The following is a 21,862-nucleotide window of genomic DNA, read 5'->3' as shown; positions in this document are numbered from 1 at the left end:
GTCCCAGGTATGAGTGGCCAAAAGCAAGCTCTTCCTCCACAAGCATTTTGGCTACTTTTCAGTGCTGTCAGGACTGTGGCTGTGAACCCATGGGCTCACTTGGGTGACCTTGCAGACCTAAGGTGTTAAAGTGGCAGATATTTTGCCTTGTAGTTCTGCCTTTCCAAATGTGTTCCCTTTAGTTTGACTTGATTAGTAAGATCACTTCGTAATGCCCTGTATACTTCCTAACCTCCCTGGGTCTTTAAGCATATCACCTGCTGGAAAATATTTGTGTCTTTTCTCAGTGTCCTGTAGCAAAGCTTGACATTTTCTGCGTTCTAAAGTCTTACATGCACCTTAATTCTCCTTAAGACACAACATTTTGGGGTTGCACTTCTCTTAGTTCTTCCGAGGGTAAAAATAAATGAGGAGTGAATCCAGCAAAGCAGAGGTGCCTTTTACCCACAAACAGAACGTAAGAGACTTTAAAGGCTGGCAGGCTACTCTGTTTCAATGAATAGCCTATAGCTGAATTGGTATTTGGCTTCAGCTGCTGTCTCCAAAACGAGTATCTGCCAGTGTTCTTCCTCACCCCTAAAGAGGTGGCTTCTCCTCACTTATGTTTGCCTGCACTCTTTCCTCAGATAAGGTTACATCAGTCCATAGCCGGCAACCAGAGAGAACAGAAGATAGGGAAGGAATTAAAGGAAGAAAAATTATGAAAATCATGAAGCATGATTTGGAAGATAAAACTACAAGCATGTAGTCACTTTGCAAAGCACGTTTGTTCTCCATATATGCCTCAAGCAATGGCCTTTGGGGCAATCTTTGTTGCCATGTCTCCATTGCTGCCTGTCTCACAAGAGGTGACTATTCTTTGACTCTCCGATGTCTGCTTATCAGATTTTAAAGTCTTAAGACGCATCATTCATCCACACCTTGCCGTAGCATGTATACAATTACGTGGTATGGTCAAGAAGTTTCCAAGCATCCATTCAGCCAGTGTGGTTCCATTAAAGATGAAAAAGGAGCCACTCATTGCTAAGTCCCCTCCTTGGGGGTGGTGAATTTTGCCACTTCTCAAGGCTTTTGATACAACAGTGTACTGAGACAAGAGTGGGTGGAGGAGAGACAGCCCTTCAGGCACCTCTGTGAGGGATATTTTTGTGCCCTGTTCACAACTATCTACAGGCTTATTGAGGTTTGCCTCCCACAAGAAGCTTGGTGGTTTCAGTAACACAGCTACACATGAGGGAAGAGTGAGTTGTGTTTGGTCTGTCTTGCGGGGGAGAAGAGGGGCAAGTGGGAGGTCAAATATATTCCAAATCTTTAAATAAGCAAAATTATGTTTCCTGCCTGTTATCCCTCCCACCTGGATTTTGTAACTAGGAAAGAGAAAAAAGTTTCAGCAGAAAAAACAAGTTCTGTTAAAGAGAATGAGGTTTTTCATTGTCTGTTAAAGAGGTGCAAGAACAGTCCGCAAAGAGTGGTTTCTCCTTCCAGTGCAGGAAGCTGTAAATAGCTGAAAAAAAGGAAAACTTCTGAAGGTTTTTTTTCCTATCCTTGATAAAACAAACATATGTTAGAGCTAAACCATCCTAAGAACTAGGTTCTCCTCTGTGATGCTAATGGAGATGGGTGTTGCAAGGAGGAGAATAACCTCATCTTCTCACAGTGATGAGTGATGCTCAGCACCTCTCAGAATTAAATTCCTCAAGCGTCTCTTTTCCCGTTTGTACCACCGCTCACACACGCTGCGGAGCTTTATGATCCAGAGCACTCAGCTGCTGGTAATAACCCACCATTAGAAACTAACATGGCTCCCACAACTTGCTTATCTCCTTGCCAGTTGTTACGATGCTATATTAAATGGAGCTATTCCTGTACTTTTCCCCCTTTCCTGTCCCTCGGAACGGCGCTCTCTCCATTTGTCCAGCTCAACTGTGCTCTTCCATTACCTCTGGCTCGTACCCACCCCTGTGCGGTCTCATCAGATGTGTCTCTCTTTCAGATGAGTCCATGGGCCGTACAGACACCCGAGAGCATGATGAGGGGGTGCAGTAAGATGTGCCCCGTCTCGGGTGCCATTTGTAAATTTAGACTTATGTTTGCTGAGAGACATATCTTACCACAGAACGTACTTGACTAAGGAACTGCCCCTGGCTTCTTCACTTGCTGATGGCTGTAGCAAAATCCCTTTCTTCCTGTGCCTCGGTTTCCTCATCTGCAAATGGGTAGTGACACTGACCTTCTTTGAGAAGCACTTTGAGCTCCATTGATGAAAAGGTCCACGGAGAGGAGGTTGTTGTTATTGTTGTCTGCAGTTTAAAAACATGCTCATAAATCATCTTTCAGGGACGGTGAAGCAGGTTTCATTGGCTCTGGAGCTGGGTGACTGAACAGAGAAGAATTTCCTTCTTTGGCGTTTTCCCCTAGTTTTAATAACTTTGAACTCTTGCTTTAGATCTTGTTTACATTAGGCTGGTTTAGTAACTGTGTGTCTCCCTCCAGCAATTGTCTCCTTCTTTCCCCACCTTCCTCAGGTATTTTGTTTAGGTACCAAACATCTGACTCAGGTCTTCCTGGAGAATGGCTGAGCCGGGGTGGATGGAAGAAGGAATTAGTTTTCCCTGTTGGTGAGTAGAGGGACTTAACGGGGGAAGGAGGCGGAGGCCGTGACTGTCATGGACATGGGCCCTGGGAACATAAAAATGTAGGCTGTTACCACACCCATTTGGCCTCTTGATGAAATGTTAAACACAAACTGTACGGACAGCCTGCGCTAAAAATGTTCAGGTCAGAGAACTGTAATGGGTCCTTCTAAGCTTTACAAGCCACAAGGCTGCAATGCCTGCCTTTCGGGGCAGGGCGGGGAAGGGAAGCTTCTTTGAAAGCAGCAGGTCACTCACAGCTAATACTGCCTCCGGTTAGTTACACATGCACATTTATCGTGGTGCAGCCACCAGAACTTGATCCCCACCAGGAACAGCATACCTGCTTCTCGTTCGGTTTGGTTTTAGCAGCTCTGACAAGCGAAGGGGTCGGTCAGAGCCCGGTCTGAGTTGTCCTGCCAGGGCAAGGCCTCTGTTCCCAAGAGGCTCATCAATAACGCAGGCCTGAGCCGGGACCCCGGGGTTTCGGGGCAGGCAGAGCCCTTGCTGCCGGGGGGAGCTGCCCCCCAGCCCCTGCGGGCTGGCCGCCCGGCAGGCGCTGCAAGGCCCGGCCCGGTTCCGCTGCAGGCGCCGAGGTGGCCCTGCCGCCGCCCTCACGGTCCCCAACGGCCCCCGGCCGCCCCCGCCCGGCCGCAGCCCGGGGCCGGGGGAGCCCTCCCCTCATAGCCGGGGCGGAGGCCGCTAGAGGGCCACCGCGACTAACTGCGGGCAGCCCCCGCCGGCAGCCGAGGCCGCGGTGGCGCCGCTGGAGCTGCTGGCGACGGGCCGCCCCGGGGAGCTGGGGGCGGGAGAGTCCCGTAACGCTGCTGAGGGGCCGGGGGCCGGAGGAGCCCCGGTGCGCGGCGGGCTAGCTCTGCGGCTGAGCGAGCAGAAGGCAGGCCCAGGGAGGCACCGAACCGCGGGCGCAGGCGGCTGACAGTAGTGCCTCCCAGCCTGGCAGGAGCGGGGCGTGCTCCGGGGAGAAACGGAGAAACGGCACCCTCCGGTGCCCTGACGAGGAGGGCGAGATAAGGATGGGGTGGCAGATAAGGAGTGCCTCAGGGGCACCGTGTCTGCTGTGGCCGGTAGGGTACCCCGCGGGCACTGCTGCTTCAGCCCTGCCTCACTGAGCCGGGCATTTTGCGTGCCCAGTAATGAGCTGCGTGAGGAAAGAAAGCTTTATAAAACAGGAGTCTTGTCCAGCCTGGGTGTTAGCAGAGCCCCGCATCCGTTGGTGAAATTCTCCCCAAACCTGGTAGCCGCTAACCTCCCCAACATTTCCCTCCCTCTCTGCACAGCCGGGAAGCGCTTTGTGATCAGCAGGGCTGGAAGGCGCCAGGGGTCAGGGTTTACGATTTATTCTTAGGCTGCCCTTTCAAAGGGTTATCACCCTCCACGGGGAGCTGCGGCGTGACGGCCCCTCAGAGCAACAAGAAACTGGAATTAAACAAATACACGTAATTGTCAGGCATTAAATCTAACAGTACCTGAAGGCTGAGCCCCCCACAAAAGGCTCTGCGATTTGCCAGGAATCTGAAAGCTGTTTGATACGCTGTTAAATCAATAAAGGGAGAGGGGAGTGTTGACAAAATTCGTTTGGTGTCTGTGAGCTTAGCAGATAGTTTCTTGGTTCACATGGTGCTGGCTTGCTGGGTTTAAATTGGAAAGGTCATTATATGAAGTAGTAACTAGGTGCCGGGCTTGAGGGGAACACCGTAGGCAGGAAGGCGAAAGGCCTCAGCCATTCACCGGGTCTCACAGTAGAGCGCAGCGCTTCGGCTCAACAAGGCTGCAACCAGGCACTACCAGGAGGAATGGATATACATTAGCGGTAGCTGTAGGAAGGATAACAACAAGCTTTTTCTCGTGACAGAAGGGGAATTTTTAAAAGCCATTGACCTTGTCTGCAAGGCATTTTGGCCTACTGTGTTCATTGCTGCTGGATGAGGTTTTTCAAAGCCATGCCAAGGGTGTCTGTAGCTATGTATCTCCTGTGAAAATGAATGGGATACCTCCATATGGCATTTCTTTCCAAGTTTCAGCCACGGATCCTTTCCTCGCTTCTTCATCAGGGAAGAAGCCTTGTCGCCCGCTCTGCCACCGTGTGGGGGACTTGAGCAGTACGACTCAAGGGAAGGACGGCCTGGAGCAGCCCGAAATGCGGCATTGCAAGGAGTAGGGGAAGTGAAATCCGAGGAGGAAAAGGCTCAGGCATACAGCTGGGATGAGATGGATTATTTTAAAGCTTCTGACAATTGCAGATCTCTAAATCTGAAGGAAAAGAAAATTCTTAACTCAGTTTTCCTATAAGAGGCTTTTCTAATTAACTGAATCCAAACCTGGCAGGAAGGTAAACAGTATTGTATCTCTGGGCTTGGGCCTTGTAATTATGGCCCATTCAGAGAGAAATCCCAACCTTTCCAGACAGATGGGCTAGCTGCGAACACGCCAATCAGACAACCAGACAGATCCATAAATGCTTATGGGGAATAAATTTCAAGAAGTCTTGATCAAAACTATCAGGAGCCATAAATGCATCCAGATGGGAAACAGCTCAGAAGAACTTCCCATTGCCACATCAGAGACCTGGAAGCTTGGAAAATGTTGAAAGTTGACTGTAATATGAGGTTCAAAGGTAACAGGCTGGGTTGTCAGCAGTATTGTGTTATGGCTGTAATCTCAGCAATGCATCAGGCGCCCTGGCTGGCTGATAGGAAGACTTCGACTCCCGAGGCAGGCCAATTCCTACTCCTTCAACAATATGCAGAATGTTAGTACTCATTGCTTGCCTTCCATTCTTTCACATCCAAACTTTTGGAGTGCCAAATACTTTGTCATCCTGGATCTATGAGATGGCTTGAGCCCTGTGACAGCATGTTTCCAGTCACATCTGATGAGCTGTCCCTGAGATTTATGGCTTTTTTCAGTAGAATCCAAACTGATCCAAAAATCGTAAGAAGGCACCAGATAACAAACCAGATTGTTCAGACGTGTTTCTCTGCTTTATTGATATTGTATCATCTACATGTTTGGTTTCACTTCAAGAGTAAATGAGTTACCACTTCACTGTGACTATAGTAGGTATCAAAGAGGTTTGCTGGAGTATTCCTCTTCAGGACCTGTAAATGTCAGGTGTTTTTTACAAACAGTCTGGCAAGCAGTCTTTTTGATAAAACTTTGGCCTAGATCTGAACATATCCCATATCCCATTCTACAAGTTCAGACACAGAGGCTGGGTTTATCTCTAAGAAAGATGCTAATCAAAGAGAGAGGCTTAGTGACAATATTTATTTCTGATGAGCATTCCGAAAAGAATAGCAGATTATTCTGCTGATCAAAATCAGAAATTCTGATTTTGATACTGTCAGGCACTAACAGGCTTGAGTGTCCTTGCCCAGCCTCCCCTGGGCCTGCCCCCACCCTTGCCCATGGGCCAGGAGCCCCATTTCAGTAATGGCCTGGGCTTTCAGTCCTGCCTCAGCTGTGCTTGTAGGTGTGCTTGTCTCTAGTCCTGCTGCTGGCCGTGCGTTGATCCTGGCCCTGACTCACTCCCTCGTTGTGTCGGAGGCTGTCAGTGGGCCCTGCTACCAGCCCCTGGCTCTGCCCGCTGCCTTCAGACCCTGCAGGACAGTGCGTGTCAGTGAGGGCACTGCCTGCACTGGGGTCACCCTTTTCTCCTGGCTCCCCATTCCTTGGGGATCATCTGGACCTTGCTGCTCCCTGACAGGTACCCTGAATAACAAAAATCACAACTAATAATTTTAAAAGTCCAGCAAACAACATCTTACGTCAACAAGAGGCATTTGCATCCAAGACCAGTTATCTTTCCTCACAGGGATATGTGTTTTTTCATTGAAAATGCACCACAAGTCGCACTAATGAGCTCTGCTGTTGATAGCTTCTGCAGAGAGGTCAAGGGCTCACCAGATGTGGAAGTTAAACTGTTCATAAGTTGGGCCAGCCCTTCTGAGGCAGAGTGACAGTACTAAGTGAGGGAAGCTGCTACTGCTGTTGACCAGGTTCTTCTCAGGAGCTTGCTTGTCCCCAGAGTCATCAAGCATTTCCTCTCCCAAGGATTAAAATTCAATTTAAAATAAGATTTATTAAATCCTGAAGAAGTTCATAGAGCTACGTGGTGAGAATCATAACATTGTAATGAAAGAAACTGTGATCCTAATACAACATGGCTTTGACAGGTTAGAATAGGAAATGTAGGTATATTCAAGTATCCCAAATTGAGTGTTAATATTTATGTAGCACAGTGGAAAGACCCATGAGGTTAGCCTGTAGCACGCAGAGGAACCTAAGTAAAACAAGCCCTCTGAGATCTTCCCACCCAATTTCCTAAGATCCTTGCCTTTGCCTTTTGGTTTGAAGGCGTATGCCCAGAGCTAGCCATCAGTGTTGTTTCTGATAAACATTGCGCTAAGGAAAGGCAGGACCTACTACTTCTGTTCCTGGGTGACCTGGCAGGTTGTCTATAGAAGAAATTTAGAAAACCTGTGAGGCTTCTTGCTGAACCCCTTATGCCCCTTGTCTGAAACCCTGGTACAGACCTGACCCTCCAAAGCGGTGTGCCAGTACCCTGCCAGCCAGTACCGTAAGGTACACTGCATTTCTTTTGGTAGCATTGAGCCTGGATCCTGCGTTGCGTTGCCATGCTTAACTTCTAACACTAACCAGTTCCAAACGTAGCTGTAGTCTGACTGATTGTGGGTGCATGAAAGCAGGTGTGTGTTCTTTGGCTTGGTCCAGGCCTTGAAAAAGAAGCTGTACAGTAAAGTATAAAACAAGTGCATTTTCTCAATTCCACATGTTTTCACAGGAGAATATATTTTTTTATGGTAGAAAAAAAAATTAACAGGCAAAGATTTGCATACCTACTGCATACTGAAATTCTTTCTCTCCTTCACTTAGATATGCCTGTCTTCAACATCTAGTAAACTAGGTTCCTCAGAATCATTAATGCATTTATTTTCATTGCTGTCCTGGGAGTAAGATACGCATGAACCATAATTTTAAGCACTGTGAGTTCAGACAGCTGGGTAGTAACTAGGAGCAACTCTTACTACTGGCCAGAGCCATACAAGATGCAGGCCTGGGCAGCTTCTTCTTCAGGAGGTTCCAGAAGTGCTGAGGTTTCTACACGGAAATGCTGCTGACCTGAGCTATCCACCCAGCAGTGAAAATGGCCCCTGGCTGTGCAGTCCTGTTTGCAAATGTGTTGTCAGGAGATTTTCTTTTTCCTTTGACAATTGTCAGCCTTGCTTTAACAAGCGGCCTAAAAGAGACAGCAGTGGTCTCACCACCCCAAGGAAATGCAAAAAAATAAAAGAGAACTCCATTGACTTCTGGTAGAGAAGAGGGGAGGTAAATGAAAGGAATCTATGGGCAGGCCTGAGACATGTTTACTTTGCACTTATTACTTTATTATATTTGGGAGGCATTTCTGGTGAAAAGGGGAGCATAATTAAGCAGAGGAATGTTTGTAATTGTAACCAGGGATAGAAGTCTGGGCCAAGGAGCTACACTTCAGTGTCCCTGGGGTGAGTTGGTCACCCTCACCAGGGCAATAGCATCCAGAGCTGGAATGCAAAAGTTACAGCCTCAAAAAAAATAAAACAACAAACCAAAACCAAAATGGCAGAGAGGCAAAAGAAAAAGGCCTTGATTAAAAGTTTTCTTTAAAGGGTAAAATGGGGCAGAATCTGTTTAGAAGTCTTCTCCAAAGTGAGAGACAACAATGGGGTGAAGGGTTTCCTGAATGCACAGGGACGGGGGTAATCTGAGATGTTGCATGCAGTCTTGATGAAGAGCTGGAAAAACAGAAATTGTCTCCAACGCTAGCTTGGAGAGCGAGGACTGGTGAGAGGGAATGGTAAGGGAGCCCACAGCCTGAATCAGACCTTGCTGCTCAGCAAGATTTGACCAACCCAAGCTTGAAGTGGGATGTTGCTGCAGGAGGAGGGAAGCAACTGAGAGCTGAGCTAGCCAGCTTCCCCAAAATAGACGACTGTCAAATAGTAATATACCAGGAGTTAAATATTGTCTTCTATGCTGTTTATCTACCTTTCTTTTTCTTCTATTAATAAAACATTGTTTATTAAGTCAACTGAGTCATGTTTGCAAATGAAGAAAATTAGCTTGCTGAGAACCAGAAAGTTTAGTTTTAATTTTTCCAAGCTTCTGGATGGGCATCTGAGTTTAGAAGTGACCCCTAGGATTTGAACTCAACCCTTGTTGTCAGTCAAGTCCCAAAAGAAGGGTTATACAAGTAAATGAAGTTTATCTGGCCCTTCCCTGTCCAAGGCCTCAAACAGCAGCTTCAGCTTCTTTTTTACATCCAGGCTATGTGGGATCCTGTCAAAATGATTCACTGGTCTCTTTCCTGTGGTTTTCTTAGCCAAAAGCACAGCAAAATTCTGTCCGTACTCAGCTCTGACCGCTCACCCAAGCCTCGGTTTCAAGAAACTGCCAACAAACAGGAGGCGGTGTCACACTGAAACGTTGGCTCACCTGAAACCAGCCACGAGTGACCAACAAAAGGCTGACAAAATAGCCACTGGGACCATTTGGAGAAACACAGGGCCAGATAGGGTACTATTTACTCAGTATGAATGAATTTTGCGTGAGGAGGTGTTGGGCTGAGGGAATCCTTCAGAATGAAGCTATCGGGTGTCCTCCTCAGGGAGCATTAGGTCAAGTGCATCCTTTCAGGATGGCTTAGTATTCTCTCTTTCAGTAAAAAGACCGATCCTCTCCCTCAGCAGTGCACTTGCAACACATTTCACATGTGCTGGGAAAAAAAAAATTGTGGTGAAGGTATGGGAGAAGAGAGCTGCTCTTTGTTCCCAGCACTGCTCTCAGCCCTCTCGTTGTGCTTGGGGAACCCCGGTTGGATTCCAGGCTTCGCTCCCTGAGCCTCAGCAATGCTTTCCCTGCAGGAAAGCTGCGGTCTGTGAAGCAGAGAGGCCCCATTAGTCGGTGGGGGAACCCGGTAAGTGCGCATATGGAGTCAGCTACATACCGCGTTGTGGTGGGCAGTGCAGCCCTGTGCCAGGACCAAAAGGCAGCCTTTTCCTCAGTCAAATGGCAGTGCTCACTCCAAGCTGCTTCTCTCTTCCCAGTGTGGTTCTGGGACTCTTTTCCCCCATGTTACACTGCCTGCAAGTTGGGGAAGTACAGCCCGGGGTGTACTGTGAAGTTCAGCTACCGTTCTGCTACTGAGAATGCCCCTTGCAGCCTTTCCTCTGGCACCAAATACCTCTGACACACAGGAGGAAAGCTTTTGGCTATCACTCCCTGCAAGCTGAGGCAAGCTCTTGAACCAGTGGTATATCACTCCTACTCCACCTTTGGCTGCCAGCAGTCGAGTGATTTAGCCCTGCATCTGGCAGATTCATCCAGGCTGGTTTCACCCCTATCTCACATTTTTATTTAGTCCCCAGGAGCACATGACGGAGTTTGGAGGCTTTGCTATTTATTAAGTTCCTCACTGTTTGCTGTGCTGACAGCTGGCGTCACTGCCGTGTTTGAAATCTTGGCTCCTGAAGTGGTAGCCCCGTTTCTTCTCTGCGCCTTGACGATGTGAATCCAGGAGATCGCTTCTGTGCTGCTGTTAGCAGTGACTGCGCTCAATCCCACAGTTTGCATACACGTTTGAGATTCTCCTGTTCAAGCAGTGATAGCACTCAGTTAATGTGTTTGCTCGGGCAGAGAAAAGGCTTCTGACGTTGGTGACTCTATTATTAGAGTGGCACAAAGCAAACCACAGAAAACAGAAAAAGATGCGTCGCCAAATGTCAAAATGCAGGTCGCTAAAGTGAAATTGGATGTGGAATTTGTTCTCTGCGTAATGAAGAAAGGCCAAGGATTTATAAGGCAGGAGACAGGATGGTTCGTTCAGGCAGAGAGAAATTGCGCATGAAGGAGTTTTGACAATCTTCGTAGATAGAGGCTTCGGCACCCAGAAGATCCTCTTTGACCACAATGGCAGCCAACATGTTGGCTAATATTCTTATCACTGCAGTTATTTCAAATGGTTTTCTAGCAGCTGCTTCTCCAGTCGCGCCTGCAAAACCACAGTATCCAACAGGTAAGGTCTGCTTTAGTGCAGGATCACAGTGCTGTCCTGTGGCATGTCTCAGTAGGATACCAGTCTCCTATCATGGGTGCAATTGTTAAGTGGGCTGTTTGGAACACGAGTTGACAGATGTAAGTAAAAAGAATGAAGAGAAGATTTTTGTATTATGGCAGGGATTACTAAGATACAAAACAAGATACTCTCAGGTGGAGTACCTCTCATAGCCCCACTGAAGAAACTGGCTTGCCAAAGATGTTGCATTCCTTTTAATAAATCCTTTTTATTATTTAATATTTTTAAAATTAAATAATGTAATTGTTTATTATACTTTAATAATATAATTATCTACTTGTATTTATTTTTAATTATTATTTAATAAGTCATTATTATTATGTGTATTAAAGCTGTGTACTTCACAGCAAACTCTATCATTGAGCTTAACTGTACTAGAGATCTGCATTTTCAGTAAATGCAAGGCTACCTTTTTGAGGTAAACATATCTAAGAAGAAAAATTAGGTGTAAATCCAGCCATACTGTAGATACAGTTTTATCTGTAGATACAGTCCCAAGAAGCAGCATATCCTGCTGGAATAGAAGAAACTGTTTCTGGACATTAACTCTGAGTAGTACACTGCAACAGTAACTTAGACAGTAGTGATATCCTATCTGCACAGGTAGGAATGTAGAGCAAGAGTCTCCTAACAACTGGAAATGAATACACCAATTTCTTAAAAAGTCATTATTCATACAGAAGAGGCAAAAAAATATTGGTTCAGGCAAAATCATGTATCCTACTGTGCATTTGGCTGTAACAAGGGTTAAGAATATGGTTTTATATTAACAGCTATTAAAATAATTGATTGTTGATTGTGGCTGTGGTTTTTCTTTTTCTGGAGTCTTAGCTGAAGAAGATTGTAACACTTTTTTTTTTCCCCAACCAAGCTCAGAGGCAGATGTCACTGGAGATCCCTGTAGCAGATCAACAAGAACGGATCCTGAAATTTTTGTCATTGTTTGATGAAGGACAAAAAAGTGCCATTCCCATAGCAGACCCTAAAATCAGTGGAATCAAAGGTAACTGCCAAAAAGTAATTGGTCTGGAAATTTGCAAATCCGCTACTGATTTTGCAGAGGCAAGGTGTTGTATATAGCTGATTCTGTATATGCCTTTTTCTATAATGTATATAAGAGTTGGGTAACAAAAAGTGCCAGGTACCTTCCTGAATAGGGTAAGGTTCTTCCTTATTTCCTTGACTGTTGTTTTTAAATGTGTTTTTCTAAGGAAGGGGTACCTGTGTGTTTGTCCGTGTGTTATGGGAAAAGTTTTTGGGAAGGAAAGGTGAAACAAGAAAATTGTCTCCACTAAAAGGTCTTATAGGCATGCAAGTTTTCAGAGTGTTGGAGATATTTCTCTATGATGAAATTCAAAAATGGAGAGGAGAGCAAGCTGTGAAAAACCTTACTGCAAGCAATATGTCATTGCAGATGTTTTTTGAGTATTTTAAGGGCACCTCATTTATTAATGTTGGTTCTGTATGTTTTACTTGTAGTACAACTTGGCATGTCATTCACCACTAGTCACACAGCATGAGTCAAATATTGAAGAGAAAATGACCATATCTGCAGGGCAGAGGTCATGTTTCAGTATAACTGGAAGCAAAAACACGCTCAGGGAGGTGGAGGGATTTAAACAAGAAACAAACCCACAAGCCACAGAATTTCCATTGACTTCTATTTGGACCAGTGATCTTTTCCTTTTAAATCTTAGAAGAGGCTAAATAATTTCTTTTACTAACACTTGTAGGTCATGTTCCAGCTTCAGAAGGTGAAGGCTATATAACCTGATTCACGTACACCATAGTATTGTGCTATAAATGAGAGTTTCCTCACTATATTCTAGTGTGTCAGATCTACTATCTGCCTGGTTAAAAAAGGGTCTCACTTCAGTCATTAACTTAGTGTAGGTTCAATATTTGTCCATAGTCCTCTTGTAAAACTTTTCCAAAAAGTAACAGGGAATCCATTTTAACTTAATGAGAGCTGAAAGTGCGCGAATGGAAACAAAGAACAGGATTTATGTGCACAGTTGAGGTTGAACTCGTTATTAAACTGGACATGTTTAAATGAAGAATGTAAGCCTGTGAGCAGTGAACGCTGCTCCAAGTCATGGCATGAACATCCTGCTATGAGAACCAGCATTAAATTTTAGTAGTCCATAAACAACACAAATTCTGTGCAACAAAACCATCCAGCTAAACCCAAACCAAAAAGAGAAAGGTTTGCAGCTTTCTCAGGTCAAATTTGGTAGATGTCTCAGCACAAGAGAATTTTGTCTGAATTTTATGCCTTGTCTGTAGGCATCTAAAAAGCCTGTCCGCTCTGCAGTCAGCCAAATTAGGCTGTGGTGAACCTTGTCACTGCCAGAGCTGCCACAGTGCCCAGGAGGGCTTTCGAAGAGAGGTATTTATCGCTGAGTGGGCAGCTCAGTCTGAATCGATCTGGGTTTATGCTTTCGTGACCCAGGTGGTCTGACCTGGGTATTTCTGTACCAGGACAATTTCAGTGATCCCATCAGAGCACAGAACTACTTTCCTGGAGACTCAAGACCACCCTGTGTATCTTAAAAGGCAGTTTTTGCATAAGGGGAAAAAATGGGGGAGGTTTTATGGTAGCAAAGCAACTGATTCGGCACAGAAGAATAGTTACCCCCCCACCCCCGACTCTACTTTCAGTTAATTGCCCTCTGATTTAGTATTTGCTTTGGAGTATACTGTGGGCAGTTTTCTGCCAGGTGCCTCTACGTTGTTTCAAAAGCTGCATTTTAAGCAATATTGTTTGTGGACTCGGACCATCATGTGCTCACTGCGCAGACTGTTTACACCCACGTGAGGTACTGGTAAATAAATAGTGAGTACACTCTGCTGTCTAGTGAATTGAAAAGTTGATTATATACTATTATATTATTTGCTTCCTGTTCCCAGCTTTGGTCCCCTTTGAGTTATCTTCAGGGAAAGGGAAAGTTTTAACTGTTTTTTAAACTGGAATTTTCATCTCCTCAAGGATTCCTTGAGGATTCAGCTAAAATGTTCTCATTAAACTAACTTTGGGGTAGAAACCAAGCATCTTGTTTGAAATTGTGCAGTTTCTGTAAAGCCTGGAGCATGCCGAAACAGGGAGCACCACCCGAAACCGTTGTGTGAAAGTAACTCAGCAGGTGCTGCGTGGCACTGAGACTGAATATTCTTCTCTCTCAGTGCTTTTGGAATTTGAAATCTCAAACATATCAAGGATGTGTTGGATCTGGAAATCTCATTGCTCTCCTAGGCACACATGTGTAGCACGGACCACTGAGGTTTCCAAGTCTGAGCTCTCTCCACCCAGCCAGCAGCAAGTAGATATATTCTGGGACTGCTTACGCTGGCTTTGCTAGACAGTTGTTCTAGCAGACGTTATTTTTACCCTCCGTCTGTCGTTTAAAGGCATTGTCTTTTGTGCCTTTGTGTGTAACATTGTGTCTAGATGATTGTGACATCTCTTAAGAAGGGGTTTAACGCTCTAAACATAAATTTGCCTCTGTATGTCTGATTTGGTTTTTTTCAGTCTTTTGTGGTCTGCTGCTTATCTTGCTGGTTCTGGCTGAAAGTGGCAAGGCAGTGTTCATCCACTACACTGGCTAACCCAGACTTGCGTGGCCACGCTTCTCTGTGCAGAGCAGGAGCAGGGATGCATTCAGCCAGCGCACACCTGATACTGCTCTTCTCAGGTCCACTGTCCACAAGCAGAGGCGTTGACCGAGAGCCTCAAATATATGTACGCGCTTCAGTGCCTTTCTCCTGGCTACCCTGTTGCCTACTGCTCCTGAGTTAGGGCTCAGACTCTTCGTAATGCCTGCAAAAAGTTACGTGCTTGGAAACTTACCTGAGCGAGGAGCTACCTACGTAAGCAATAAGTGAAATACAGAGCAAGTGCCTCAGACTGAAAATAAGCCTTCTGTGCTGGTGTCTCAGGCCAATGAGAGCCCCAGTCTCAAGCTTTACACCTCATCTGTAGTTAGGCATCTACAGACCTGGTGTTCCTGTTGCTTAAAAAACACGGGGACTTACTGCTTGTGTGTAGCAGTAGCTAGTGCTTTGAGCACTTGTTCAAGTGAAGAGTTTTCAGGGTCAAATCTGTCTCCTATCTCAGCCGCAATGGTGTTGTGAATCTCCAAAAAGCATCCAATTACCAAGATCTCTGTCAGTCTTAACTGTCATACAAGTAGTAAAATGTTCATTGTACTGTCAAGAAGTCAAAGTAGCCTCCTATCCACTTTAGAAAGTCGCAACAACTCAGTTGTTCATACCCTAATCAGGGATAGAAGTGATGCTGGAGGTGAAGCTGACCTTTGAGGGACACATGATAATGCTACATTTGCAGAAAGCCAAGCTGTGAGAAGAGCCAGCTCTGCTAATTTTCCTCATGGGTGCATCTTGTTAAATGATGGATCATGCTGAAGTGTGCAGGAAGCAGGATCATCATCTTCCAGAACAGCTTCTAACTGTGCTCCCTTTTTGCATTTCAGCTTACGCCAAGATGTATGGAAAGAACGTCGAAACGGTGAGAACAGGCAGCTCTGTTTTCTCTTATTTGTTACTCTAGTTGTTGTCTAATACCCATATAGCTCTCATCATTATTCAGTAAAGTAAGTAATGCTGTGTTTTGTGTTTCCTGGATTGCCGGTGTTCTCAGTGTCTAGAGGCTGCCTCACTACATTTGTACTGTTTTGGACAGGAAGGTGTAAATGAAGGTCCATCTGATCCTCCATCTGAACTGAGCAAGGATCTCCTGGAAATAAGTCCTTTACGTGGGAAGAACTTCTGGAAGCCTTCACTGCCAACCTCCTGGAAAATTAAGAGAGGTGGGACTTAAGGAGTGATACTGTACCTTGTCTAGCTAGTTACTGGGTCACTTTGGTACCATGGCTAGTGTTGTAGAAGGTGCTAGAAGTGCCTGACTGAAAAAGTGTCTAGTGTAAACCACAGCTTTCTCGATGAAACACTTTCCCCTAACATATATCCACAGGTGAGACATCAGTTCAGTCTCTAGGGCCATCTAAACTCTGGATTCATGCTAATCGTGCCAAGTCTTGGTGAGGCCCACAACAAAGAGGAATCTATCTGGGCTGTGAAAACCATTGAACAGTAACCAGAGAGTAGACATTTTAGCCATTATCAGGTTGAATCAGATCTGACCTTATATTCCCAAAGAGAACAGATGCACAGCTCCCCATGTACTTATAACAAAGTCTCTCTCAGGAAAGCTCTCAGGTGGTTGGAGTTGGAGTGTGAGAGACCTCACTTCACCACAGTTTGCCTCATGTCTCTGGACCAGAAACATTTTCTTTGTGCCTCCTTCAGTTCTGTGGGTATGAAATGAGAATAACAGCTTTCCTTCTGTGACAAGGGTGTTGTGGGTGTGAGTATACTTCTGAGGCATTCAAATGCTACAGCAACAGGGGTGAGATAGGAAGCTGGCTAGAAATTGTTTCAACATTTTTTTGGCATGAAATCTTTTGGGATTATTTTTTAAAAGGCATCTCATTTTTCACTGGCTTTCAAACCTTTTAAAATGTCAACTTTACAAATGAGATGTTGTTTTTAATCCAGATGAATGATTTTGACTGATCGCCCATTAGATTTTATAATATAATTTAATGGCAAGTTCTTAAATTCAGGGGAGAAGAAGGGTGTTCCATTTACAACTTCTCCCACTCCTATTTTGGTCATGTAATTTCTTACAAAGTAAAGTATTGTTCCTGAACACTTATAGGCATATTCTTCAGCGAGACAGATGGATGGATGGAGTTTGCATTCTGACTGAGCGAAGGAGCACAAAACCTTAAAGGCACTCTGTGTGTGTGTGTATATAAAGCGTTATTTATACCAGGTACATGCAGTACAAACACTGCCTGCTACTCAGAAAGAACATCTCCCTTCCCTTGTCTCAGTTTACCTCTTTCTAAATTTTTTGTTCTTTCATCTTTTCCTTTCCTACTTCTCTCTTTTCTTCTTGTCCCTTCTAGTTCCTGTGCTTTGGATTTATATTCCCAGTAGATATATAAATCAGTAATTTAGTACCTAACTAGTTTAGTTCATAGCCCTGAGAGGGAGTGAGAATCCCAAGTCATATTTTTCTTTTTTATGATTTGTAATTAATTATTAGCCTTCTGCTAGTACAGAAAAGCAGGCAAAACAGAAGAGGGAACACTTACCTCTTCGGTCTGTCACACTTTTTAAGTCAGTTCATTCTTCCAAAGGTCTAATTCATGATTTTTACAGCTGAGAAGATTGATAGTGGTAGATGTACTTCACTTCAACAGCACTTCAACATTGTATAATACACGTTTGATGTACTGGAAAATTTAAAAAGCCAAGCACCAAGCAAAAAACAATTGTATAAATTAAAGTGGGTTTCGGAGCTTGCTACATCTCGATACCTCTTTCTGCACACTGAGTACCCCTCAGTCCTGCCCAAAGCTGCCTTTGGGTGGGATCTCCTGATTCTTGCCCCTCTTACAGTGGGGTTCAAGCACAACGTGAGCCATTCACCTTACTTGCTTATCACACTGTAGGCCCAACTGAATTTGCGTCCCCTCTGGTCTATATTTCTGTGGGCCCTGGGAGAGCTTCTAGCTCAAGGTGTGCACTCAGCGCCAACTGGCATGAGACCTGAGTGAGCAGCTCCTCTGCCTGCCCTAGGTAGGGAGTCTATGCTGCTTGTGCCAGGGGCAAGAAACCCACTCTTTGAATAACGAAAAGGAGGATGGAGACTAAAGCATTCCAGTGCCTTCCCACATTTACCTGGAAACAACCCTTAACCTGGTGAGAACCGCCTTGCTGTGGTATTAGGGGTGTGTCTACATGATACAAGCAGGCTATTGTGGATACTGCCGCCTCACGGGTACTCTAACCTGGGCAGAGCGTCATCTTGGTGAAGAAAATCAGGGTAACTTAGGCACTTTGGACAGCTGAACCAATTTAGAGTGCTGTCGCACAAGCCTGCAGAGCCAAGGTGACTGTCTTTATGAGGATGCAGGAACATGGTTAGCTGCTACAGCTGCTCTCACCTCTGCAGCAGCTGTGGTTCAGCAGGCTGCCTGTTTTATCAGTTCATTGATGCCGTTATCTGGGTGTGCCTTTGCTACCACATTTCCCAAGGCTCAAGCTTTATCTAGAATGAGATGGGAGAGGGAGGGAGGAGGTGGGGAGAGGCCTTCAATTTAGCTCAAATTACATCCACAGTGATGTGAGCTCTGTCAGAGGAGGGTTTGCTGATACCAGCAGAGGAGCAACCTTCAGGAAGACTTGTACTGATGCGATGGTAGGACTTTCTATCCCCATCACAAGGTATTATAACGAATACTCTTGGACACATCCTTATCGCCTTGCAGCCTGTTAGCTCAGGCATCCTTAGGCACAGAGGGGCTTGTAACACTCTATCTGCTACAGTCCAGTTACGTGTGAGGCACACAGAGCCTGTACGTTGTGTGAGGAGGATTTGACATACAGCATCCTCCTTGCAACTTGTGTATGGTCCAAATCCTTGTGGCCTCTCATGCGAGTATTGCTTCATTACCTGGAACAATTTACAACTATTTCAGTGTCCTACAATGGAGTGAGCTGGAAGATCCGTCCTGTGATTATTCCTCTAGGCAAAGGAGCAGCAGAGTTTTCACCACTAGAGACCCCTTGTCTTCACTGCAGATCACTTGAGAGGAGTGAAACTTTTAGTAGCTTGGTGCTGATCCTAATGTTTTCAAAATGAGGAACAAGAAGTTGGATGAAAGCAACTTTTCAAATATTTTTCAACAAAAGAAGATACAGGTTTAGTTTAGGTCTTGTTTTGCTTTTTAATCTTGAGTTGAAAACCAAGGATTGGTATTCTGTGGTCTTTTTTCTTTTCTTCTCCAGCACTTCCAGCTCTCATTTTCCCCCTTTCATCACTGAAAAAAAAAAAATAAAAGGGAAGGGAATGATAGAAGGAAGAAACCCAAGAAAAACAAATACCCTCAGTTTTTGAAAAGAAACATTTATTTTTATTTCAGCTCATTGGTTTGATTTAATCAAAAAGTTGAAAAATTTTCAAATTTTGAAGTAAGACTCTTGCTTCCCTTAGTTCATTTCCACAAGAGATTTTTCTGTTTGCATTCTGCTCATCAGTAAAAACTTCTTAATCAGCAGGAGTCCAATTTAGGCCAAGACCTGGAAAAACCTTGCTCCTTCACTTCTTTGCAGTTTGCCAGTGAAGGAAAACTGAATGCTGGTCTGAGCCGTGCATTAGCAACCCGCTTGCTTTACCCCGTCGCTCATGAGCCGGGCCTGCGTTTGGGTCTTCGTCACATGAGACAACTAAGAGTAGTTCAGGGATACGATGCCAGTTAAGACTGCTGACGGGAGAACGGAGCAGCGAGCCGTGTGGCAAACCTCTGCTCTCCCAGCCCTGCCAGGCGTTCAGTACCTCTAACCAGGAAACTCAGTCTGTAGGGCAGCAGCTCCTGTGCTCGGTCAGTGAAGTCACGGTGAATGTCTGCAGAACCACTGTGAGCCTTTCAGTAGCTTTTAAGGGTCCACGGGGGGCACCTGGGTGGCTGGCAGCGATTGGGTGATGTCAGCACTTGGGGTGGCTGGTTTAGAGGGACGTTTGCTAACCTAGTCAAGGCTCTACCATCCCGTGGATAGTTTCTGTTGGCTTGAACTTTCAGGGTCATGCCTCACCTTAGCACTTGATAACTGGCTCTTGACAGCTTAGAAATAACCTTTCTAGTAACCTAGGAAAAAACCTGGCTTTTAAACTAAACTTCAACCAGTTGCAAGGAGCTTGTGAAATGTAGATATTTGCTTATACTCAAACAAACAGCATGTTGATACAGATGAGGGATAGTAACTTGCTTTCATGAGGTTTATTTTTTCATTGCTTTGAAGCTATTTTAAAAAAAAGAATGCATTGGGGGAAATATATTACAGTTAGTTACCCTGCATTTGATTTTATTTCAGCTTGCTTTTGGAAATACTGCATTGAGCGCAAGTAGTGTTTAACCTTCAAGTTGATGGGTTGTGCTGAAAACTAAGATACTGAAGCCGAGAAAGAAATCTTCAAATCTTGAAGAGTTTTCTACACAAGTGGTTGAAGAGTAATTAATAAAGTAGCTGTCTGACCATATTTGCCTTGCGTATAATAGGTGTTTAAAAGGGACATGTAAAAATTGTATTTAAAATGATAATATAATAAAAACATTTTTTTCTACAAGCAACACCACACAGAAGACTACTTGTGGTAATAAGCATTTGGAAATCAGTAGCTTTATCTCTGCAAACATGCCTTTAAATAATGGAACATGATCTCTGCCCTGGCATGGGATCAAGCACTACAAATCTGTGTCTAGATATTACATCTTATTGCATGTCAAGGCCACTCAGACAGCTGGTGATACTGTTAACACCACAACTTGCTTTCTCTCTCCCTTCATCTCATCTAATTTGTTCTCTAGTAAATTGGTTAAAAAAATATATTTCAATGGTCTTTTAAAAATAGAATAACTCAAATATGGACAAAGGTATTTTCTTAAAATAATGTGTTTTAAGGAGGGCCAGCCTCACACTCAAAATGTGTAGTAGGTATGGATTCATTTACTGTGGGATTGTGCGGACACTTCAGCTCACCCCATCCCAGGACAAATGAAGTGACTTCAGTTTTCTCATATGCTGGGTCATTTCTGTCATGTCTCGACCCACATTTTCTCCCTGTGTGCCCTGAAATATGCAAACACCAAACATAACGTGCTGGTTTAGGTAGCATCATGTGTGCCCAACAGTCCGCCATGGAGGGCTGGAGCCATGAACTTCTTTTGCATGAGTAAGAGGAGTAAGGAAACCACAAAACATTAGGTTTCAAAACTATCAATGGCCACATGCATTTAATCAAATATCCTTCCAAGCAATGTCAGATTTTTAAGGAAAAAACCCACCTGTTTGCTGAGCGTCTGAGGCTTTTTTTCCCTTCACCTGACAGTACTGGAAGTGTAGGCATGTGATTTTGATGAAGCCTTAGAAAAAGAGGACAGGGCGAGGGAGTTTAAATGAATGATCTGGAGGCAAAAAGAAGTTTCATGGTGTCTATAAACCATAAACACGGGCATAACACAAAGCAGCATGGTGTTTCAGGCAGATACGGCTCTTGCCCTTTTCACTCGGTAAGGACGAACGGCGATGGGCTGCCACTGAGCCCGGGCACACCAGCTCCTGAGCTGCAGCCGGCTCCGGATGCGGACATGGGTGCTGTGTTTCGGCTGGGAAAGCAGGCAGGGCCAGGCCACGGGGCAGTTGTTGCCGTGGGTCCAGGGGAAGGAAGCCAGTGTGGGACCTTGTGGAAGAGAAGGGTGATACTTATTCAAAATGGCACATAGTTTACTCACTTTCAGTGTCCCATGGGTCATCTGCACCCAGACACCCACCCAGGCAGTCTGCGTGTGAGGTGGCAGGCCAGTGCCACCGGCTGTGGAGTCCTGGCACAGCTCTTCAGTTCTTCATGGCGACAGCAAGCTGTTTGCTGGATGTCCTTTTATACCCCCTAGGGATCTGTCAGGATCTTTAAGTCAAAGGCAAAATTCCTGCTTCCCATTGTTCTGTTGTTTTCTTTATCAGGATGTTTTATGGCTCCCCTCCTGTTCCTCCTCGCCTCTTTACCTTAGCTTGAGGCTTCAGTTTGTTCTTTGCCTTCTTGCTATCAGGTCCTTTGAAAGAATTTACTTCTACAGTGCCCTGTATCGATTAACCTAATCCTTTTTTTAACCCTTGTTTTTCTGTTCCTTCTAGCGCTTTCACACGCACATATTCATTCATCTTCCCTAACCTCAAGACTTGTGTTACAAATACTCTGACTTGTGCCAAAAGAGCATTGCTCCACCAACATCCAGGCATGATTTGGAGATAGGTACTGTTCTCCACAACCAGCATGGCCACCCTGTTTCCAGGAGGTAGAAAAGAGCCGTACGGATGTGAACCACGCATTACTACCTGCTCTCAGGGCCAGAGAATAGCCCAGGCTCTCTTGTTATTTATTGATGATAAACAGCCATAACTGTATATATGGTGAGAAGTAAGAGAGGGC

At 45.1% G+C, this 21,862-nt stretch overlaps 1 protein-coding gene across 1 annotated transcript in view; it reads left to right on the top strand.

Annotated features, from left to right (window-relative positions):
* The window catches only part of RUNX1 (RUNX family transcription factor 1), a 105,044-nt gene extending 85,050 nt beyond the window's left edge, over positions 1-19,994 (top strand). The window contains exons 5-8 of the mRNA XM_076353678.1: positions 11,660-11,791; positions 15,279-15,313; positions 15,488-15,614; positions 19,750-19,994. Coding sequence (XP_076209793.1) covers positions 11,660-11,791; positions 15,279-15,313; positions 15,488-15,614; positions 19,750-19,784 — 329 coding nt within the window. The 3' untranslated portion in view covers positions 19,785-19,994. The remainder of the gene's footprint in view (positions 1-11,659; positions 11,792-15,278; positions 15,314-15,487; positions 15,615-19,749) is intronic.
* Positions 19,995-21,862: the final 1,868 nt, after the last annotated feature.

This window comes from Aptenodytes patagonicus, chromosome 1, assembly GCF_965638725.1.
Source record: "Aptenodytes patagonicus chromosome 1, bAptPat1.pri.cur, whole genome shotgun sequence".
Classification (NCBI taxonomy): Eukaryota; Metazoa; Chordata; class Aves; order Sphenisciformes; family Spheniscidae; genus Aptenodytes; species Aptenodytes patagonicus.
The sequence above is the reverse complement of the archived record's forward strand: the minus strand, read 5'-3'. Positions and strand labels throughout refer to the sequence as shown.